At 35.9% G+C, this 23,407-nt stretch overlaps 1 protein-coding gene and 1 long non-coding RNA gene across 13 annotated transcripts in view; one reads left to right on the top strand and one right to left on the bottom strand.

Annotated features, from left to right (window-relative positions):
- The window catches only part of C2CD5 (C2 calcium dependent domain containing 5), a 66,149-nt gene that overhangs the window by 22,390 nt on the left and 20,352 nt on the right, over window positions 1–23,407 (top strand). For 5 of the 12 annotated variants that reach the window (XM_032687810.1, XM_032687808.1, XM_032687805.1 and 2 more), the window contains 5 exons: window positions 3,289–3,397; window positions 5,173–5,238; window positions 16,267–16,381; window positions 18,816–19,004; window positions 20,641–20,832. In XM_032687810.1, the coding sequence (XP_032543701.1) occupies window positions 3,289–3,397; window positions 5,173–5,238; window positions 16,267–16,381; window positions 18,816–19,004; window positions 20,641–20,832 (671 nt within the window). The remainder of the gene's footprint in view (window positions 1–3,288; window positions 3,398–5,172; window positions 5,239–16,266; window positions 16,382–18,815; window positions 19,005–20,640; window positions 20,833–23,407) is intronic. The other 7 variants (XM_032687816.1, XM_032687814.1, XM_032687809.1 and 4 more) reach the window with 3 other exon arrangements.
- Window positions 12,742–22,407, bottom strand: LOC116786808. The gene is made up of 3 exons (XR_004357085.1): window positions 22,250–22,407; window positions 15,910–15,919; window positions 12,742–12,753 (listed from the first exon to the last, which is right to left on the bottom strand). It is a non-coding gene; the product is annotated as an uncharacterized LOC116786808 (long non-coding RNA).

Below are 23,407 nucleotides of genomic sequence, written 5' to 3'. Positions count from 1 at the left end.
GATTCCTTTGGCTGAAATTCTGACTTAATCATCTTTTCTTTCCAGTGACTTCTTACCCAGCCCATCCCCTCAGTTCAGTTCAAGAAAAACTGTGAGATTGTTGGGCCACCTTGTGAGATGGCACAGTAGATGTGCTTAGAATAAAAGCACATTCAACCAGGAAATTACCAGTATTTTAGTGTGGACCAGTTCCCCACACTGGTTCAGCCCCAAAAGCTCTATGAGCACACCTGAGCATTATCTGAGGGAGTGGTTCAACCATGGGAATGAGTGAATGGCTGGAAGGGAATTGGAGAACTGCTTCAGCTGGCACTAACACCAAATGGTGTGTGTGTAGCTGTATTCCATCTGCTCTTTCATCATTTTGTATGTCTCTGTATGAAATGTAGTTCTAAAAAGAATACTAGCAATACATGTATGTGTGTACACAGACGTTTTTAAACATTGTATTAAGCAAATATTTATGAGAATTTCATTGTTGCCTTATCAAACATTCCCCAAATGCCAACTATAAAATCTCTATGTAGTTGCAAGGATGAAACCAGTGACAGTCTTTCGGGGTCTATGCAGTCAATGACTGTGAATTGGCACAGTGAATTGGTATTGGTAAAATGATTGATCATCTTCAGCTGCAGCTTGGTAACTTAAAATTCATCCTGTTTTGTCACACACTGGAATACTTTGCTTAAATCACCTTAATGTAAAGATAGTCCTTTGCAAATTGTAGTAATAGAGGAGATTTATAATATGAGAACACAGCATCTGGTTCTTATGAAATCTCTGTTTTCCTGGCAGTAACTATAGATGTATAATTTTGAAGTATTACAGATTACCACATGAAATTGAGGCTGGAACTAGTATTTGAATAATATAATAATAAATCCCCCCAAACCTCTAAATGAGCTTAAAAAAGAAAAAAAAGAAAAAAAAAAAGGAAAGGGGAAAAAAAAAAGCAGTGCCATCTTATGAAGCAATGGAGTTCCATCTGTGTAAGAATGGATGAGAGACTGTTAAAGGAATCATGTCAGAAGGGTTCAGTGAGTCTGATACCCAGATTTGTCTGTGGCTGGAATTCACTGATAGGACATAGGTCTAATTTCATCATGTGTTGTAATACAGACTTGCAAGTATCGATATATTGATTGAGAGAAAACCATGTCATTGTTTGAGGTTTTATTCCTGATTTGTGGTGTAGGAAATCAGGCAAACTGGGAGTCTGAACATGCTAAAATTACTTGCAGTACACAGCCTCATGAAAATAAACAAAAAATGAAAGTAACTTCTGAATCTCCATATAGGTTAAAAAACATTGTATTTGCTTAAGCTTTGGAGCATGAAGTGTTGTTTACTTTGGTCACTCCATACTGCTTTAGCATAGTTTAAGTATATATATGTATATATAAAATACAAAGGTAGTGTAGGCTTAATAGAGTTTCATATTGGTGGCACATGCAGTAAACTTTTTTATTGATTTCTGTAGTTCTGGAAAAGCTAATAATCTGAATGGCATTAAAGAGGGATGACTATATGCAAGGGACAGAGCAGATGTGTATGTTAGATATTTAAAGATAAATTAGGCAAAATGAGTGTCACAGAATTCCACAGGGAGAAATATTATGAGCATACTTGAGAATTACTGAGCAATTGCTGTTACAGAGCCACAGTGAAATAGGCTTCTAACAATATGTTTATGTACTGCATTTTTTCCATTTTTCAGCATGAAAGACATTCAGAAAAGGAGTTTAGGCTGTTATAGTCAGCTCTTTTGACTATTCTGGTAACTTGCAAAGCACTTTGATCTGTTAGAACCTTCTGGGGGAATCTTTACTGTAATGCTCTCTAGAGATGCATCAATGCTCCTGAAGACACATTAATTGAACACGTTTGCAGAGTCCTATGGTGAAATCTTCCTGCCTTTTAATTGGATCATAAGACATGCCTGCAGGTTTGGGTGGGTTTTGGGATTGCTTTTTTTGTTTTTTTTCTGGTTGTCGATACTGTGGTTGCTGATTTTGAAAGTCTAAGCCCAACAAAAATACAGAAAACTTGAAGTTTGTAGGACCTTTTAAAAGTTTTATGAGTACTTATAATAGGGGCAGTAAAATTTCTGAAGTAATAATTTTTAAATTCACATTGGGTTTTAGTTTAAGAGGACTTTTCACGCCATGTATTGCTGGAAGAACCATCATCCTCATTTAATCTGCAGCATGTGTACTGTTTAGGTAGAAGCTCAGCAGAGCTGTGCTGTTCCAAATGCTTCAAAGTATGTGAGAAAGGATTCTATCCTGTACTTTCTCTCATAAAATTATAGTATTTTATTTTTTCCATTTATCCAATTATGATTATACAAACAATGATTGCATGATTTTTCTTTTGTGTTGTTTTTGCTTCTCTGCATTTATAATTGCTGAACATGAATTATTGCCTTTCCCCCATAAGTGTGCTATTACATATGTATTAGACATTTCATAGAATGTCTCTGTAGAAAATAATATCTTCAGCTTTGGGCTCAACTCCTTTGATTAGGACTTGTTTTTCATCACGTGTAACATGAAAAATTGCTGTTATCACTTACTTTGCCTCTTGGAGGAACTGTGTTCTTGAGTAGTTTTGGAAACTTATTAACTCTTCATTTTACTTATGAATTGGTAAAAACTAATTTATGCAAATTAATTGGAAGCGAATTTCTTTGGTTTAAGAACTTATTTCAAAGTATTTCAAACACTTTTGCTTCATTCTACAGGATGGATTTTTACTTCTTATACTTAGAGCTTATGTGCAGAGCAGTCCATTAATATTTTTTAAGTATGTTTTCCTGTACTAAGTCATTCATCATTCTTGCAAGACTACAGTTTGTTTCACCCTGTGCTGTGGAACCAAACTGCAGTCAGTTGTAACAATAAGACCTAAAAATGGAAAAAAAAAATATTTACTTTGTATGAGCTAATGAAAGTAGATTTCTGTTGTTTAGCTGCCGTGGTAAAAGTGATCAATAGAGGCTTCGTCAACACAAGTGTGTAAAGTTTTGATTATTTATCACTCTTGTGCTAAGAAACACCTCTATGGGGGAAAAGTATTCTTACATTGTATAATACCTCTGCTTTTATGATACTCTGGGTATATCGAGACACGTGGTTATAAAGTGCTCAGTAAGCCTGAAAGACATGTTTGGCCTGATGTAACTGCTCTGCTTGTATTTCAGGGAAATGTATCGATTCATTGCATGTTTATTGGCAATCAGCAGTGGTTGGTAAGCAATCATTTGATGTTTGTTTTTAATCATAACAGGAATTTCCATTTTTTACCCTGACGACCTTCCCACCAGGCTTTCTTGTCCACGTTGGTGGTGTTGTCAGTGCACGGTCTGTGAAGCTCCTGGATCGCATCCACAATCCCGGTATGTTGACACAGGAATGACCTCCTTGCCCAGGGCCTGTCGTAGTGATCTCCTGCTTCCAATCTTTATAACATATCAGCATTTGGATAGATACAAATCTATTCTAACAATGTGTATTAAAAACAATGTTTTTCAGACAGTCGTTTAAGCTGGAAAAATGAGTTACTCAGAGGGTATGTTTTTAGTGAGAAACATTTCAGCAAGTTAAAGGATATTATTATAAAGTACTTTGAATCAGTAACTTTGCACTGAAAATTGTCTCTGAATTACTGAGGGCTTAATTAATTTTTTTGACCACTTCATAGAATTTAAACTCAATGCAAATTTTCCATTCAAACACAAATAAGATGAAATGTTTGATCTTAACTATTAATGTTTTCTAATTTTCAGCTCCTTGAAATCCTTAAGGACTAATGGCTGCAATTTACCTCAATACCTAGTTTTTAACCTCTTTTGATAAAACCTTGACAGCTTAGTTCTGTTCTTAAAAGCCCTGTACTGAACAGTATTTTAAGACTTTTATTTAACATTTACCTGGAAATCCCAGTACTAGAATGTGTATTTTGCATGTTCTAGTTCTAATGTTAGAATTAAAAGACTTCTGACTGAAGACTTTGTTGGTTTAGTCACTCAGACAAGATGATGAGTACTCTGTAAAAAGCTGGAGTTGACAGTGCACTTCAAAATGCAGAGGAGAGTGAAAATAGCACCTACAGTGGTTTTGCATGCACTGGTCAGAAGTAATAAAACAAAGTTTGTGCAAATGCATCTTTAAAAACAATTACAAAAAGTAATCTTTTCTTTCTTCTTCCCGTGGCCCAAGGCAAGCAATTCTCCAAGCAAGTAGATTGTTGCTGATCTAAGGATTCAATAAACTGGCAACATGAAATAAAATACAGGACTTGATTTGAATTAAACACCCCTACTGAAAGGGATTTTTTAAAGCATGTATTTTTCCTTTTTTCCTATTTGTAAGATCTATTTATACAGTGAAGATGAAAAAAAAAGTCAAAGTATAATTTAAATGCAAGTCTTCCCTTTCTTTGCCACAAAGTTATTTTAGGCTGCTGTATTTTCAACAGATTTCTGATGCAGATCTCTTACATGCAAATCTCTTACATGTATGATAGATTTATTTAAGACAAAATGGAAAAAAAAAAAATCGGTTTTGCTCAGAAGTTTTAAAAACTAACCTCTTGCATTATGGACTCCCTTATTTTTACCAACTGACTGAAAGCAGGATAAGAAATAAGACAGAGATGCATGTTTGCACAGCTGCAGTTGTTTTTGTGGGACTTGAAAATTACTCCTGACAAGTGAATGTAAAATGTGTGATGCTTGGAACTCCGTGTATTGCAAAAGGGGGAATGAAGGCACATGACTATGAGAGAGAAGGTGAGGTAAAAAAAAGAATCTGGTTATAGTTATGATCATGAAGCATTTGAGTCAAATAAGTCTATGAAGTATTAAAGGAAGAAAATAACCTGGCAGATGAATAAATCAGGAAAATGCAGAAGAGGAAAGAGTGTTTGAAGGTGGATTGAGAACTTAAAATAAGACAATAATTGCTATACACTGTACCCTTTGGTCATCCTAGTGCTAGATTGCTATAGCATGCTCCTTTTTTCCCTTTCTCTTTCAGCCTCTTATTAACTCTGCTGTCTGTGTCTTTCCAGTTCCTGTGGATTGGTGTTGTCAATTGTGTTCTTGTTGGTAGTTTTTTTTCACTATTCTGCTCCTATAACTGATCTACTAATTTGCTGTTTTGAACTCAGCCTTTGTCGGAATTATGGGTAACACAAGATCATACAAACTGCTAGACTGGAATAGTTTCAATTCAGGTATTTTACTAGTCATTCAGTACTACATATGCTGACAGAAATTATGGCAGCTCAGTGAAGTTCTTAGAAATGCTGTAGAATATTTAGGTTAATGCTTCAAATTTAAATCTGTTTAATCATCAAATGCCTAAATGTCATGTTTTAATGTTGTTAAAGACTCTCTTTAAAATTACAAACCATTGTTTTAGTATAAACTGGTATTGCTAAGAATAATTTAATATCGATCTGGAAAGCTGAATGTTCAGATATTTATTCTGTACTAGCTTTCAGCTCAGCATCCATGAAGGAAGTAATTTAGGGAAAGAGAATGGATTCTTACTTATACAGTTGGGATCATGTCAGGTGTGGATTTTTTTTTTTTTTGCTTTGGTTTAGTTTTTTGTTTGGTTGGGTTTGTTTTTTTTTTTTATTTAATGGGGGTTTTTTTGTTTATTGGTTTGATTTGGGGGAGTCCGTGGGTTAGTTTTGTTTTGTTTTGCATGAGCTTGCACGTTCTTTAACAGTGGCTGTACTTCTGTTATTTCAGGAAATTGATTCATATGTTTGTTCTAAATAATAGATGTAAAAATTGCCCAAAACAATGAAAAATAGAGAACTATCTGTTTAAAGAGAAGGTTACCATGTGGTCCAGGATTTGTTGGTTCATAAATCTTGTATTGTAAAATGCAATCAGCTTGCAGGAATTACAGCATAGTTATTTGAACTTTTAAATCACTCTAATACCTAACTTGGAAAAAGCCCCTATATTCTATTTTTTATGCAATTTTAGAGATCAAAATATATAACTTCTTTAAACAGCTGCAGAAAGAATAGATGGGTTGATGATGCAGTTTATATGAAACCTGGCATGTTAGGGGGAGAAATAAAGACTTTTCCCCTTCACCCTCTTCCTCTGGAAAGGTGACATGCTTTGAAAGACAGGCAGGCATAACTTCTCTACACATAACATCCAAGCCAGAGACCTTGCCAAACTTTGATGTTTTTTAAAGCTGGCACAGTAAAAAAGTACAAAGTTGACCTCTGAGGGTTTGTTTCCCCTGGAAACAAACTTTCCTTCTTGGTGCTTCAGTGTTGTAATGCAGCTCTGGGTCATGCTCTAAAGTTCAGCTTAAGTTATCTTCTATACATTTTCCATGTTACAAGTAGTTCAATAATAGGTAGAACCTAAAACTGTTGGCTCATTTTTGTGTCCCTGTCCCTTACTACAAAGAGCATTCTGTGATATTATAATTATGAGCTTTTCTGGTTTTGTTGGTTTTCTTTGCTTGTTCTAAAGTGATAATCCTTTATAATTAACTTTCAGTATGAAAATTAAATTTCAGTATGAAAAGAATATTATAAAATTCTCAGATCTATTACTGGTGTAGCATAGTCTGATCCAAGGTGTTAAAAATGGGTCAAAATTTTTCATCTTGTATGCTACCTTGAAAAGCTTGAATTAATTATTGCTTCTTCCAGACCATGTTTAGCAGGATGTTACCGTAGAAGAATTATATTAGAATAATGGAGTAATTTAGTTATGTACAGACACGAAACATGCCTTGAGCTGGGGTAGAAAGTGATCCATAATGTAAGCCTGGGAAGCAAAGTGAAAGTCATGAATTTGTTTCTTGACAGAGTATCCAAAACTGTAGTCTAATTTTTTTAGAAATTGCAGGAAAAAGAAGGCATATATATATATATATGTATATATTCATGCATTTTATACCCAGAGGTGCTTGTTGCCTAAAAATATTGGAGTAGACAGGTCTAAACCAAACAGTCATTGTAGAGTTAATGTAGTGTTTCTGTTGCCTGACCTGTGTCAGTAGGTCTGTAGTAAGAGCTGATTAATCCTACTGATTAGAGACTGAGCAGGTTACACCCATATTCCTGGAATTCTTTTTCTGTTGCAGTGCTCAATGTGCTGCAGGACAGAGAAGAAAGGAGGAAGAGAGTAAATCAGTCACTGATATGTGGTAATAGAAATGCAGATTGCATCCAAGTTCGCTCTGTCCTAGACTGGAATAATGAATATGCTTTGCAGATCTGTCACTGAGAAACCAAAGGAGAACATTTCTATTCATCTCCACCTTCTAGAGCTTTATTGCTAACTCTGTCATTATTGGCTAATTCTTGGCCTAAAGGAGAGCAGGGATTTATACATCTTAAGGAAAACAGTGCTACATCTTTATATTACGTGTAAGCAAGAATGTAATCACAACCATAAGTGGGCTAAAATTATTTTCCTATCTGAAAAAATGTTCAGGCTTCATTTCAGCTTGCTTAGTAACCTGTGTAGCATAGAAGGATTTTTTTTTTTTTTTTTTGCAAATGGCAAGGAGATTGGTTTAATTTTGTGTAAGATACAACAGGAACATCTGAAAAGTCAGAGGTTTGAAGGTGCTTGAAAATCGGACATGGAAGTAAAAACTGACTATTTCATTAATGGAAAAGAAGCTGCTTAAACATCTGGGAATTGCATATAGTTTGATGACAGAGTTGGCTAAAAGTTTGTAAAATACAAAAAGGGCACATTTTGTGGAATATACACACATACAGTGGAAGATACGCACTGGTGCTGTCTCTGAAAAAGAATGTTAAGGATATACTATAAATATAAAACTGTTGAAGGAATCCTGGATCCTGAAGACTGGATCTTTGTTAAAAGTTTGCTCTGAGGTTAAATACAGAGCAGAAAGGTTCCTTAGGCAGTGCAAGAGCTTGTTGAATAGAGGCTGCTTTTCCATATGGCTGTTTGATAGCACCGACATATACAGTATTCTCACACAGTTAAATTTTAAACTCATCTAGGAAGCTGCTCCAGCAGTGCTTCTTCAGCTCCAGTAGTCAGAAACATGGAAGGATAAAAGATTGTTAATAAAATTCCTAAGCATCTCCTGAGCTCCTTGCGTGATATCCAGTCTCGCTACTGGAGTGTGAAATTCTCCGGAGCTTGTTTTGTGTGTGAGGAAATGCAAGAGGAAAGCTTGGATACGCTTTGGTTCTGTAACTGAATGTTTTCCTTTCACAGAAACACAAACATCAGTGAATGCACAGATTAGGTTTTGTGCTTCTGTCTGGGGTGTAAGTGTGGCCGATTTGTAAGAACACAGTGGAAAATGTCAGAGTGTTATGTTAGTGTCTGATGTGGGTATCCTTCAGAACTAGTAGGAAAACCCCAACATTTTAAGCTTGACCTCTTGCCTTTTCATGGAGAATTTCCAGATTGACTTTTTGTCCATCAGTGTGTGTTGATATGATAATGGGAATTTAAAGCAGTTGTCAGAGGCTTTTTCTGAGCAGAGTGAGGGGTTTTTCAGTAATAATTTACTCTAGTTTTCTGCAGCCTTTCCAGAGGAGTGAATATTTCTAAGTAATTTTTATGATTAATGTGTATGGTGTTTGAATATTATTTCTTAAAGCAGATGCACCCTTGTATGTCAATGAAATAATTTTCTTTGGAACTGTGCATTAATTTTTTTTGTAGATATTTATATAACTGAACAAAGGATGATCACTGTCAGTGAGCATAGAATAATATTCACATGTTCTGTTAGAAATTTATAAATTAATAAAATTGGCATTTAAAATCTTTGTTCAGAATTCTTTACCTAAGTATAACTAATATTATTTAATCTGTTCATATTGATTTAAAACTCTCTCTGAAATCTGGCTAATGGTGTGAAAGCCAACCCAGACTGTTCCTTGCACAAATGCTCAAAAAAAGCTGTTGCTTATTGCACAACTACAGTTTGTCTTTGAATTGACAGTAATAAGAGAGGGAATCTTGGTCTTGCAGAAAATTGTTATTCTTGCACATAACTCTTCCTAATTTCAAAATATGGGTCTTGGTTAAAACTATTATCATGATACCATTTCCTTCATGGATTGCAATGAGTTTTTTCCAGTCTTGTGATGTTTCATCGTGTGGTTGCAAACATACAGTTGTAGAACTACTTGCCTCACTCAAAATAAATTATTCTTAGAAGAAAACCAGGATGATTCTGGTTGAAAGGGCACCTTCCCAACTGCTACGTAATTACAGGTAAACTTGTCCTTGTAAAATGCCTACGGACAGTATTGTAGGAAAATATGTAGACAGATAACACAAGTTCTAGCTGACTGTAATAGGATTATAGAAGTAACTGTGATAAGTGTTAATGGATGAGATCATGATCTGAGCTGAATTAGGCACAAGAGATTTTCTTTCTAACTGCACAGACTGAAATTCTTCAATATGTCATGATTCTTATAAAGAAATACCGTAGTTGTGGCTTGGTTTTTGTTTCCTGGTTCAGTTTGTACTTTAGATTTTGTTAGACAGTGCAATTTGTCTTTGACCTTTTGCACTAATATTTTTGACTGGTTTTCTTAAGTTGTGAGGTTTTGGTCTCTCTCAATGGAGTCTCATTGAGGTCCTGAACTTGCTCCAAAAAGCACTCCTTGGATTCAGAAGTTCAAAGAGGTCTTTCTGACTAGTTTGTCTTAAAATAAATAGTTGTGAGTGTATAGAAATAATGAATACAGAGACACTGCATTGACAAGGAATCTAAACAAGGAATAGGAAATTCAGAGGCAGTATCATTTTGTGCCAAATAAGGCCATCCCATTTCTGCTGTTATAAAATAGATTAAATGTGTTTTAGAAAGACCTGTCCTATTACAGTGTAGTGTGCCCAGCTTTGGGTAATAAGCCCTTTGCTGTGGCAATTTGAAGCTGTCCTTTGAAGATTGCTTATGTTTTAAAATAGGTTGCATTTATTGTGCCAAGATGACAAAAGAACAGAGACACAAAATATAATAAGTAGTTACTTTATTACCTAGTGAGGACTTCACCATTCTAGGATGAATGGCTGATCAAAATAATAACTGTAAGCTGGACTGACAAAAGTACATATTTAGACCTGGAACTGGTTTTCCAGAGGCAAATTTGTTTCCTATATTTAACATTTTGTTAGTTCTGGGCAGTAGTTTGAGCTTTTATAACTCTAAGGGAGCATGATGATGTTGAGAATATAAAGTTATTCAGGAATATATGGCTGAGAGATTTAACTGGTTGGAATTTAAGACAGGATTTCAAAAGCCAAATCTTGAAGTAGGATTTTTATAATTCCCATTTAGGAGCAAGATAGGTAAAAACATGTCCTGATCCATGTTAAAACTCCCTAATAGAAGTATAATTCCATATGTTTCTGAGTTACATACATTCACCCATATAAGAGATACAGAAGCTATAGAGATTCTGTTAATTCTGTTTCGTACTTAGAGTATCTTTTTATTTTTTTCTTTTCTAAGAAAATCCAGAGTACTCCCCAGCCTCCTAGCAGTGATGTAGGTGTTTTCATGGAATTCAGAATATAAGAAAAGAATTCAGGAGTTTTGATGGGAATGTTCTAAGAGGAACACCTCACTGCTTCTCTTGGGGTATATCTTGGAATTAAAGCTAACACTCCTCAATAGTGAGCTGCCACTAACTAAAAGAAATGATGAATGGAATTTCCTCTATGGTTTCTGCCATGTACTCTTGGAGTCTTCTGGTGGTGATTTGGCCTGACTGACCCAATAGAAACTGCCCTGCAAATGAATGGGTTTGTGTTTAATCAACCAGCTAAAATACCTCAAATCTCTGTAAACAAACAAAATCTGGGTGCAGTTTTAATCCTAAATATTCTTAAAATTGTTTCCTGATTGATTGAAGAATTTCTTCAATTGAAAGAAAGTGAACAAACTTAAACATGCTTTTTATTTGCTTATTCAGCAGTTTGGGCTTGAGAAATGAGATCCATGCTCTCTGACTTCATCTGGCAGAAAAGCACAATATTGTTCTGCAGGCTGGATGTTTTATTTGTAGTTTAAACTTTGTAGGAGAAAGTGTACTTGTTCTCTTTGGTGGTGTTGGCTGCTGGTTTAGTTTTATTTGATATATCCCAGTAATCTACTTCCTTTGCTTTCTGTATCATAAGCTAAGTTTTCATTTTCACATTTTAAAGATGAATATAGGGAGTAATTTTTTTGTAATTTTTTTAAACAAGGCTGTAGTGACTTGGAAATTTTTTTTTAAGTTTTAGGTTAACGTGTTGTAGTTTTAGTTATTTGCTACCCAAGTTTTGTGTTTAAACTTTGCAGACAAGAGAATTTGTCTTTTCATACATTTGTTTAATTGTTAAATATTTTAGAAAGTTGATAATGTCAATGTTTATGGGATGACCAGAAAGGATTAAAGAGAACTTCAAGTTCCAGGGAAGGGTGCTTGTAAACCTAACAAAGGTGACAAACCAGCCAAACCAAACCAAAAATCTCCCACTTCTTTATGTATAAGCTGATTAGTAGGTTTGAATTGAGAAGATACAAAAATGAGTGGATATGGCAGGTGTGGATAATGGCTTTGCCTAGTGACTCAAAGGTTGAATTTGAAATAATATTATTTGTGTCTCCATTTACCATTTTTGAGACAACAGAACAATGAGTCATTTATAGACTGTGAAAACTTTCATAGTGTGATTGTCCTCCTTGTTTCAGAATGTTACATTATAAATGTAAATATTTGCTAAATGATATAATGTATAATAGGTTGAAATGAATCATACAGTTCCTGCTTTGGAGTGATTGCCTCAGGATGTCTAGGAATTCAGCTTTAATGCAGGAACTCTTGAGGATGAACTGTGTAATCAAGAGTCCATTCTTAATTTGTATTCAGTTTTTAAAAACCTATATGCACCTAGCTTAATGCAGATTCTAGCTAAATCTTGAAAGACTCTGTACCAGTGAGCCTCTAGCAAATAACTTGGGAAAGGTGTTGCTTTTTATGAATCAGAAAGTATTGATAGTGTCTAGGATTATCTCCAGGTGAAAGATTTGGACAGGATGTTGTCCTGTTGACAGTACAGCTCATGGAAGTCAACTTCATATTTTGAAGGAGATAAGTGACTTGGTGGTGGATAGGGCTGACTCAAGGGACATTTAGGGCACAAGCTAAATACAGTGCTGTTTGTGTCTCCTAAAGCTGCTGCATAAAATGAGCTTGGGACGTTTCAGTTGGAGGAGGTTTGAGTTGGCACGATTTTTATAGAACATGGTACTGTCAACAACATTGTTTCTCAAGTCCTCAACTCTGGAAACAGTGTGCTTTGCTTCCACTGGGTTATAAATATCATGCCAATTTTGAAACGTTAATAAAACCAGGTTGAATATTCAGTCTTCGGTTTCCAACGAAAGGCGCATAATAGCAGTGTAACTTCTTGCAAACTTTTCTGCTTCAAGTTGTAGATAAACCTTGCTATAAACTACTTGGTAGATTTGCTAGACAAGCTTGTGATTGAGTGCTCTGTATGCTTGCCTTTTTGCTTCCACCTAGAATCCAGGGCCATTACTTTCTGTAACCATTTCAGTGAGCTGCCATAGTTTTCAGTCTGTACTGTCACCTGATCCAAGCATGCGCCAAAATACCCACCGTTTCTGGCTACTGTCTGCTGAATCTGCTTTGCAAACCCTTAGTTCTTAAAGCTTTTTGCTTAGCAAAAAAACAACAGGCACTCTTACAGAGTGTACTGGACACATGCCATCCTGCTTCCCTAACTCCTCTAATCGTTTATGTAAATCCTTAGCTTTACTAAACTTGTAAATGCTACAACAGCATCCCCATGTGAAATTGTGTGGCTCATGTGTCAAAAAAGGCTGCTTGTGAAAATATTTGTCAGAAGAATATGAATGCTACACATTGCACTGCATTCAGTGTTTTGTATCAACTTATGATTGCAATGTCATGGTGTTTGGTTTTGATTGTAGACAATAATTTTGTGTTTTAATACGAAAAGGTAAGTTCATGTAAACTGTGAATGTACGGTATTTATATATAAACATAATGATTTGTATTTTTGGCCTCTTTCTGGAAGAAAAAAAATACTTAAATGTGATATGCAGAGGTCCAAGTCTTCTTTACTAACACTTGTTTATGCATGACTCAGAGAAATATTTGATCTTGTGCAGTAATAAATTGCTGGATTTTTTTTAATATATTGAGCCTGATCCTTTTTACACTGAACACAATGGCTGGAAAATTGTTCTTATCTATAATGAGATTGAAAACGCTCCATTATATTACTATAGTTAATAGTTTTGTACTACTGATGTTGAAGAGATTCTCAGAATAAGGAGTTAAATGTTGCATTCTCAAGATGTAGTGTTGAGCAACTTCTCAACAGTGTGTGTTTTCCATTATGATAAGGCTTTCTGGTAGGTAAGTTAGGTGAGAAAATTAGTAACTTGTTCCTAAACTTAATAACTTAAGCTATAAATTTTTGTGTAGGAAAGCTAAATGTTTGCATAGGGTTTGGGACCCGTCACTATTTCTACCTTTTCTGTTCCCCTCAAGCACACCTGTTTCCTTTCAACATTTCATTCCATTTCAGTTTTCACTGTGACTATGTCACACCTTTTCAATATGTCATATTCTTGTCTGTAATCTTATCTTTACTTCACAGCACTTTCTCTGTTCATCCTCAGTCACTTCACCTGTTGCTCACTCTCATCATGACTTCACATTTTCTTGCACTCTTTGTCATAGAAAGGTCATTGGTGACAAGTAGGAGCAGTTTTTGCCACGTGGTACCTAAAGGTGTAAAAAGTTATGAACTAGAAAATTAGCTTTTTTTTTTTTTTTTTTTTTTATAGAAAAAGGTTACTTCTCCTTTACAGGTGTTTTTCTGTGAAGTACAAAAATTGGTGTGACTGTTGAGTCAGTGTTTATAACCAGCTGCCTGTACTCAAGTCTCATTGAGCAAGAATTGTTCTGCATGGTCGGAGAACCACTTTTCTTACTACTTACACTTTTATGTTATAGAGAGAAACATGTTACTTATCAAAGCAATATTCCAGTCTATGACTGGAAGGGGAAGGAGGAATTGCTCCATTCCACCAAAAAGAGTTAGAGATAACATTTGCAGAATGTACTTGTGGTCTTATATCTTCCATACAGCTCTGCTTTTTGTCAGATGCAGCTTTTGTCTTACAATCCATTTCCAAAATTGCTCCATTCAACCAACCCTACTGCTGCTACCTGGTGGCAGCAGGAACAGCCTCTGTCCAGAGATGCACACACCAAAGAGAAGATATTTTGCTTCCTACTTGGGGTACCACAAATGGTTCTCAGAGCTGAGCTTGGGAGCTCCAATCCTGTGATGTGATGGATTATTTCTGTGTGATTCTCACTTTTGGAAGCTCAAGTGTGAGCCCTTGCCAGCAGGTGGTTGAGCCATCTAAGTCAGGATTACTGAGTATCATCTCCAGCATTTGATATTCCCAGTCAGTGAAAGGGTTTAAACAGTGATTTCACACTGAGAGTGTGAAGTGCAGCATCTCGAGATTCTACCAGTAATGCACTGAAACCTGCTGAAGTGAACTCTGATATCATGAAACATATCAGTTCATGGAAACCCTTTGGTTTGTGTCTTAATGTGTATATTTTTGTCAATTGCAGAGAACATTCCTAAGAACTCACTGTAGGGTTTTTTTCTGTTCAGCATTAATTTCTTAAAGCAAAGGTTGGATAAACTTCAGTCTGGGCACCCAGGCTGCTGTTAGTCAGTGCAATGCTGTGAGTTACACAACATTGATATCTAAAGTTATGTGTAGTTGAATGTAAATACATACCTCTGTGCTCTTCCTTTTAATTAGAAAATGATCATTAGTTTATTTTAGAAAGATGAAAGCCTAGTTCTAAATGCAAATTGAGGCAAATTCATGAATGAGTACATCTTGCCGTGCAATGTTTTTGTTTCAGTAAATTTCAAGTTATGTGTATATCTACATCTTTCATTTTTGTTTGTCATGTTGTCAGAGAACCTAGTGTATGATAGGGGGTTATCATACACGATAAATATTCCTGATAGTACAAAATTGGTTCCAAATAAATCCCAGGTTTTGACCTTGATATTGTAAATTATGATTCAGCAAGGAGATATCAATGACTGGAAGTTTGTATCTGTGCAAAGTTCAGTTGATTTCAGGGAAATTGTATAGGAATCTCTCTACTCAGAACCCTTGGTGGCAACTGAGTGCCTGTTGTTTGTTACTGGTTTTCCCCTTATGTATCCAATTAACATAGTTTTCAACTAAATTCATTGGTACAGGTAAGCAATTTTGATAGAAGAAACAGCTGACAAACTGTAATTGTAAATGTCAATATTTGTTGACTTCATATGTAAAAAAACTTGTGATACAAGAGCTTTAGTTCTGGGAACTAATTGCTGAGCAGTTAAAGTAAATGGATTGCATGAACTTATTCTAGCAACGCTCTTTAAAAATATTTTTAATGTAGTGCTCAAGAAAAGCAGACAGGATACATTTAGCATGTAACCTCCAGGACAATAAAGGTAATTAGAATCCATTGTCAGGGACAGGGAAAGGTGAATTTACCAGGATACTGAAGCAAAAAAGCACCAACAAGTACATAGTCAACATGTATCTTGTACTACTTAATGTTGTAAATATACATTAGTTTCAAATCCCTATTTCTTCTCAAAGTTAGAAGTGCCACAGAACTGTCTGTTTGATTAGTGATGCAGTCTTAACAAATTCTTTTAAAATCTCGTTAATAGAGGGAGAACTACTAGAAATGGGAAAAACTATTGAGGTTATTTCAAAGACATCAAGTGTATAGCCAAATAAAATATTACTTTACTATTACAAATACTGTTTTGTTACTGTTAGTAGTTTTTCAATATGACAGAGTATCTGTGATGCTTTGTTGCAAGTTACCTGTTGTTGGAAGCTGACAGTGTGGTCTTCAAGTAGGCAGAGGTTGGAACAGTGTCTACAGTATTTTGGTGTTATCCATCTTGTCAGAACCTGTTCACATAGGGGATAAACAAGGAAATTAATGAAAAAGTCCCATTAATGTTTGCTTGAAGTGTGATAAGCTAGGAAATAAAAAGTGACCAGGTGCAACAAAACACTTGAATATGAAAAATCTGACTTTTCAGATTGATTGCATGAAACTTTATGTTGACATTGTGCAGAATAGTGAACTGATTTATACTTTGTCTTTCAGATGAACCAGAGACACGAGATGCATGGTGGGCAGAAATCAGACAAGAAATAAAATCCCATGCCAAGGCATTGGGTTGTCATGCTGTAGTGGGCTACAGTGAATCAACTAGCATTTGGTAAATCATGATGATGATTTGATTTTCAAAATGCCACAGCAAATGTTATTGCATCTTCGGTGGATTAAAAATTAACTCTTTCTGCACAGTTGTTGGTACTGTCTAATATACCTACTGTAATACTATACTATACCTGTTTAGTATACCTACTTCAGAGAGTTTAAATGACTTTGAGATTTCAGTATTTTTCTTTTTTTAAAACATTTGATTTGGGTTTTTATTGGGTCTTTAGTTTTTTTTCCTTACAAATATTACTGGTTTTTTTAAAAAACCTACGTATTTACTTTTGTAGCAACAATGTTAATTTATCTATAAAGTTTTCTAAACCTAATCTACCTAAATAATTAAGACTCTTCCCAAAGTATACATAGTGAAGTTTCATTATTGGGTAACAACTGGCAGACCAGTACTTGAATGACAAACTTCAAATTTGAAGGCATTTTTTACTAGGAATGCATCAGTTGTAAGTTAAAGGAGAATATGCTACCTGATAGATGTAGAATACTTCAGGTGTAAATATTCTGTATTTCTTTCTGGAAAATGTGTGTCATTATTTTTGTCTTTCAGACCTACAGTAGTGTTTAACATACTAAACTGCAGCTCTGCAGTAGTCTTTGTGAGGTTGAATTCCAAAACTTCATTGTCTTACTGTGTTTCCTTTGGCTAAGAAAAATTCCAATCTTATGTATTTTAGTGACTTAATAACAAACTTTGTGAGAGGCTTGGAATTTGGGAGAAATAACTTGGGGTTTGTCTAACCAATTGTCCTTCTCTCTGACCCCTAGAGACACTAGAAAGTGTCTCTTTCTAGCTCTGGAAAGTAATCTGTGAAGAGCTGCCTGGGCAAGGATATCTGGTAGTATAAACCAAAAATACTCAGGTTCACTATTTGTTTTGAATTGCTTTATGAAAGGAACAAGCAAATTCAGACATCTGAATTTGTTTTCTGTCAAGCTGATTTTGCCTGAATACTTTAAAGTTAAAAACACTGAAGATTTACTTTCTTTAAAGAGAGGAGTTGGAAAAAGAAGTTTCCTTTCACTTTGCAATTGAAAAGTTGAAGAAAGAAATACAGAGTTACCTAGTGCTTTAGTGAGAGCACAGCATCTGTCTGAAATCCACATGAATTGCTTCACACTTGTTGCTCCTTCACATGTATTGCTTCACTGCAGGTAGAAAAAAAAACAACTACTGAATATATTCATCTTTCACAAAACTTGAAAGCAATTTTTGGAAGTCAGTTGCATTTAGAGTAGAAAAAGAAAAGAACTTTACAGACAAGGCATGGTTTGTATTCCTTATGTTGTCTCGTCTGGTTATGTCCTGTCTTACTTGGTGTATTAAAGACCATATTTATCTCAGAATTACTCCATCACTGAAGGATGAACTTGCAAAAAACGAAAAGTTTATTCCTTTGGCTGTCAATCTCATTGTAAAAAGCTACAGGGAAAGAATATACAGAGTGTAGGTAGGCAATCAGCTATTGGGTTATTTCACACTTTCATTCTTCTTAAGGACTTTAGTGTGGTAGTATTTGGTTATTGATGAAATAGTTTATTAGAGTTCCCATGCTTACTTGCCAGTTCAACTTTATTCCATGCTTAAAGCACAAGCCTCTGTGTGTAAGTACTGGTCTGCCAGACATGTGTGAAAAATTATTCTGGAAAGAGAAACAACAAATTAAAAAGGCACATGTATAATTCTAGGAAATGTGGGGAAACTTTTCTCCATATTCTTCTTTAATATAGTATTTTAAGTACTGAATATTACAGGTTTGTTTCTTATTTAACAATCTGAGAAATATTAAAAGCTCTGTGATCTAACACTCTTAGATCTGAGTTCTGAGCTCTAACACTCCTAAATAATAAGTATTATCAGTTACTTTACATGCTTTATTTGCCATTATTCTAGCTGTTCATACTCAGTTTTTACTGTTTTGCTACTTCTTATCCTCCAAGAAACACCTTTGTCAGTGTTGTGTTGTAATTTCATTTTGAAAATTCAATGTTCATAAGATGATGAGGCTCTCAACTTCCATTTTACTTTGGTAGACAATTACACTTTGGGTTGGTTGGGTTTTTTTTTTTAGTGTTTCTTTGGTTTTGTTGGTTTGCAGTATTTCTCTGCATTGTTAACCACAGAACTGAAAACCATACTTAAACCTGGTTAGCCTTCCTGTTCTGTTCTGTTGTTTATAACATAGGTCAAAGCTCATTAGCCTTTCCGTTCAGTTCTTCTTATTCTTATTTATACAATGGTTTAAATGCCAGAAGAGTTGATGAGATTGAATGGATAAAATTGCACAAATGTACAAAATTAATAGTAATATTGAATTCATGGAGTCTTTTGTACCAGCCTTTTAATCTAATAGTTCTAGATGAAAGCATCACTGAGTGGCAGGAATTCACTTTGTTGTCATTCTTTTCTCTTATAGCGAAGAGGTCTGTATTTTGTCCGCGTCTGGCACAGCAGCTGTACTGAACCCTAGGTTCCTTCAGGATGGCACCATGGAAGGCTGTTTGGAACAAAGGTTGTCATGGCAGCCTGGCTTCTTTTCCATAGGGTCAGAGAAGGGAGAGGTTGATTTTTTTCCTCAGAGCCAAGATAGTTCTTCTCTATTAGGGTAGGTTACAGTGTTACAGTGCAGGATGCGGGACCAACCACTTTACTGCTTTTCACTAACAACAACAACCACAGAAGTAATGGAACTCTGCACCAAATTAGATATTCTGTTTTTATTTCTAACAGTCTGAATAAGGTAACACATTTGACTACTAACACAGATCATAACTCAGTTTTTTTCTTTGCTGCTCTTCAGGTATCTTTCTCAACTTTATATCACACTATAAAAATGACAGATGTTTGATGGAATACATAAGCCAAAAGCAGCTGTAGCTGTAATATGTGTATATATGCTCTATATATACTATTTAAGAACTGCATGGGAGATAAAATAGCTTCCTTGTGAGACAAAGATGGTGCCAGATTATTACAAAATGTTTTATTTGAAGTTCGTGAACCAAATCATGAAGCTGAAGGACAAACATGAAGTTTCCATTGGTTTCTGCTTTTGCACATAAAATTTGAAGAATGGGTATTGCCAAACAGTTATTTTGGGAAAAAAAATAATTAAATTAACTAATGCATTTGGTAACTTATTATGTGTTCATCAGGATAGTGTTTAAATATTTCAAGGGATTATTGTGCCTATAAGCAAGGCTATTTATTACACTTTAGCATTCTCATTACTTTTTCCATAATAAACCAGCCAATGTAGTATTATTTACTATTCTTTTACTTTTTTGGTCGTTATCTTCTAGTGTAGATAGACTTCTAAAAATTGTAGCCAGAACAAAAATACTTGTCTTTGTAGTCACTATATGATGGAGAGAAAGAAGTGTCATGTTTATAATATAAAGGAAATTGCACTTTTATCAAAATATGTATTTTGGTGCTACTAAGAGTCTTGGCATAGACTAGAAATGCCAAAGAAAGGTAAAACAACAGACAAAGCTAATGCTTGAGACAAAATATATTTGCCAAAGTCTTATGATAAATGATGTTCCAAATCTATCAGATTTGCTTAAGCACCTCTTCAAAATCACTGCAAATTGTTTATATGAAACAGAATAAATCTGCAGTGGTGCAGTTAGCCTGTGCTTTCCTTGGTCATATTTTTATAGTGGTCATTCCTGGATATTGTTTGTGGGGGTGGGACTAAGTGTTTTAAGTGGATAACAAGTTTAACCTAATACCTTATCTTAGGAAATAATCTTGCTCTTCTTCTTACAATGTTAATATATATTGTGTTGCTTCTCAGGATGGTTGGTTTGTTGTTTAAATTCTGCTCATTGGGTTTGTGTAGGTTTTTGGACACAGTCAATGTAAAAGAGACTTTTCGTTGTGTTTGGTACAGCAAATTCATCATCCAACTGTTGTACCATGGACTACATTTAGGAGTTATGCCTAAAGGCAGCTCAGTAATGTTTTAGGTTTATAGAAATTGTGCTTTTTCTCAATCCCTGCATAACAAGTTTCAATGCAAGTTTTATTTATAGTGTTTTAGCTAGTATCAATTAACCTAATTGTGTTCTTCTAATTCATATAATGTAATACTTATCACATTGGTATAATGGAGCAGAGTAGAGCTGCAGTGTATAATTTAAGTAGGTGTCTGTAGTGTTTATACACATGCACTTATTGATCATTGTTAAAAAGATGCAGATGTTTTAAGTATGTTCTCCATAATGTATTTTTAGGATTGAAGAAGCTTCACCACCAGGTTGTGGATTTTGCCATATACCATATGATGAATTGAACATGCCATTCCCTGCTCACCTCACTTACTGTTACAACTGCAGGAAGCAAAAAGTTCCTGATGTCCTTTTCACCACAATTGATCTTCCAGTAGAAGCAATAGTTATTGGGAAGGGATGTCTTATTCAAGCCAGGTATCTATCAAAATGTTTCCTTAGTAAAGTTTTGGAGATCCTTGAAATAATTCCTGTTGCTAAAATCCAGTATGTCATCAAACTTCATATTTTTGTGTTGAATTGCTAGGTATTAGGGAACAGGAGAAGGAAGAGGAGGACAGCCTACTCCTCCCTCTATGCTGTGTCGCCTCTGTTGATGGACATCTCTGAACTTACCCATGTTGATAAACATTTGCTAAATGTTCTGCTTTTGTTTTTAATTGCCAGTGAGGGTTGTTACATTTTTTCTGCCTGTATGTGAACTTTTTTCATGCTTTCTCTTGCTGTTTGGGACTGCTAAAATGGTTAGATACAGCTCTTCCACTGGAAACTTAATCATCATAGAATCATAGAATTGTTTGAGTTGGAAGGGGACCTTGAAGATCATTGAGTTCCAACTCCCTTGCTGTAGGCAGGTTCACCTGAATGAAGTGTTTCAGCTAGTTGTGTTAATTCCATGCTGATGTCCATAACTGAACATCATCTCTGTGGAATTGTTGGCTATGTCCTGTTTTATGCTGTGGTCTTTGACTTTGGAAAAGGGAAAAAAACAGGGAAAAAAGGAAGGGGCAGCTATGTACAATCTGTATGGGTAGCCAGCCACGTGGATAAATAACTGATTGGATGTTTGGGCTGAGAGAGTAGTGGTTTATGTTTTGTAACCTACCTGACAAGTATAATAGAGTCTGTGGTGGGACCTGTCCTGTTGAACCTCTTCATGATGTGGAGGGGATGATGGACTGCATTTTCTTCAAGTTTGCCTGTTACACCACAATGAGTGGAACCAGCCAATACGGTACCTGTCCATTTTTGTCCTCCTCTGAGAGCAGGGCAGACACCAGAAAATGATAGAGCAAGTTTGGAGGGCTGGCAAGGGAGTAAGGAGTACCTGTCCTATGCTGAGAAGCTGCAGGTGCTGGACTTGTTCAGTCTGGAGAGGGAAGGGATTTAGGGACACTTAATAACAGCCTGCCAGTATCTGGAAGGAGGTTATAGAGCTTGTGTAGCCAGGGTCTGTGCAGTGGGAGAGTGAGGCCCAATTGAAGCAAGAGAGATTCAGAGTGCATGAAAAGCCACTTACCCATGAGGACAGTCAGGGAGTGGGACAGATTGCCTTGGAGGTTATGCATCTCATCTTTGGGGAGTTTTCAAGACATGACTGACCAAAGGTCTGAGTGATTCTGCCCCTCTGCTCTGGTGAGACCCCACCTGCAGTGCTGCATCCGACTCTGGGGGCCCCAGCACAGGAAGGATATGAACCTGTTGGAGCAGGTCTAGAGGAGGCCAAGTTGATTAGAGAGAGGGAAGAAAGGCTGAGAGAATTGGGATTGCTCAGCCTCGAGAAGAGAAGGCTTTGGGGTGACCTTGCAGTACCTGAAGGGAGATGGAGAGAGACTATTTGCAAAGGCCTGGAGTGACAGGACAGGGGAGAATGGTTCAACTGACAGAGAGTAGCTTTAGATTGGGTATTGGAAAGAAATTCTTTAATGTGAGGGTGGTGAGACACTGGAACAGGTTGCTCAGAGAAGTTGTGGGTGCCCCCATCCTGGAAGTGTTCAAATCCAGGTTGGATGGGGCTCTGAGCAACCTGATCTAGTGGGAGGTGTCCCTGTCCACAGCAGGGGGGTTGGAACTGAATGATCTTTAAGATCCTTTCCAACCCAGGCCATTCTATGATTTAAACTCTGTGTTCAGCACCATTTTGGAAATTTACTTTGTGTTAAATGGTGGTCCCCAATAAGTCTCTGGAGCACTTGCAGATGTGTCATTTTCTCAAGAATTCATTTCTTAAAACATTCCTATTCCTCAAAAAAACCCCCCAAAACTAACAAAACAAAAAACTGAAGCTATAGAAAGATTTGGAGATGAGCTTGTTACAATTTGGTGAGTTAGTATGTTTTCCTGATCATGTAGCAAATGAGGTCCATGGAAGAAAGTGTTGCCCATTTGTATCACTAAAATGGACAGTTGGCATGTGCTCCTTTCGAACAAAATTTCTCTCTGAAAGTATCACTGGTGTGGGCTTTGAATTTCAGCTTGTAGGACTAAACCCAAAGAGTAGAATATGACTGACATAATATAGTCAGAGATGGAATTGCTATACTCTTTCTTTTATTCTTTTAAGATAAGTACTTTCAGTCTGATTAATGCTTGAGCTGTGGTTGTTTTTCTTTATTCCAATGTGTGTCTTCAGTAACAGATTAATAGGAATTTTAGAAGTTCTACCAGCAGATGTAGTTTCCTGTGCTTGTACCTGAAGTGTTTGAGCTTTGCAGCAGAGAAATGAATGTTTACATTTGGGGTCTTACTCAAAGCAAAGCTGAAAATACAAGTTTTCAGATGACACAGTCTGAAGGAGTTCTTGTAAAGAACTGGCATTTTATTTTACACTTGCAGCAATCCAAAAGAATACATCTCATCAATTCTGAGGCTTAATTGAAAAGGGCTGCAGGAACTATCTCTTGAAATAATTTTTTTTGAGGGAGTATAATGGTGGTGTTTAACAGCTACCAGACAACTTGTAATAGCAAGAGAGCTGTGTTTGTCTGCAGAA

The sequence above is a fragment of the Chiroxiphia lanceolata genome, chromosome 5 (genome assembly GCF_009829145.1).
Source record: "Chiroxiphia lanceolata isolate bChiLan1 chromosome 5, bChiLan1.pri, whole genome shotgun sequence".
NCBI classification, from domain to species: Eukaryota; Metazoa; Chordata; class Aves; order Passeriformes; family Pipridae; genus Chiroxiphia; species Chiroxiphia lanceolata.
The sequence above is the reverse complement of the archived record's forward strand: the minus strand, read 5'-3'. Positions and strand labels throughout refer to the sequence as shown.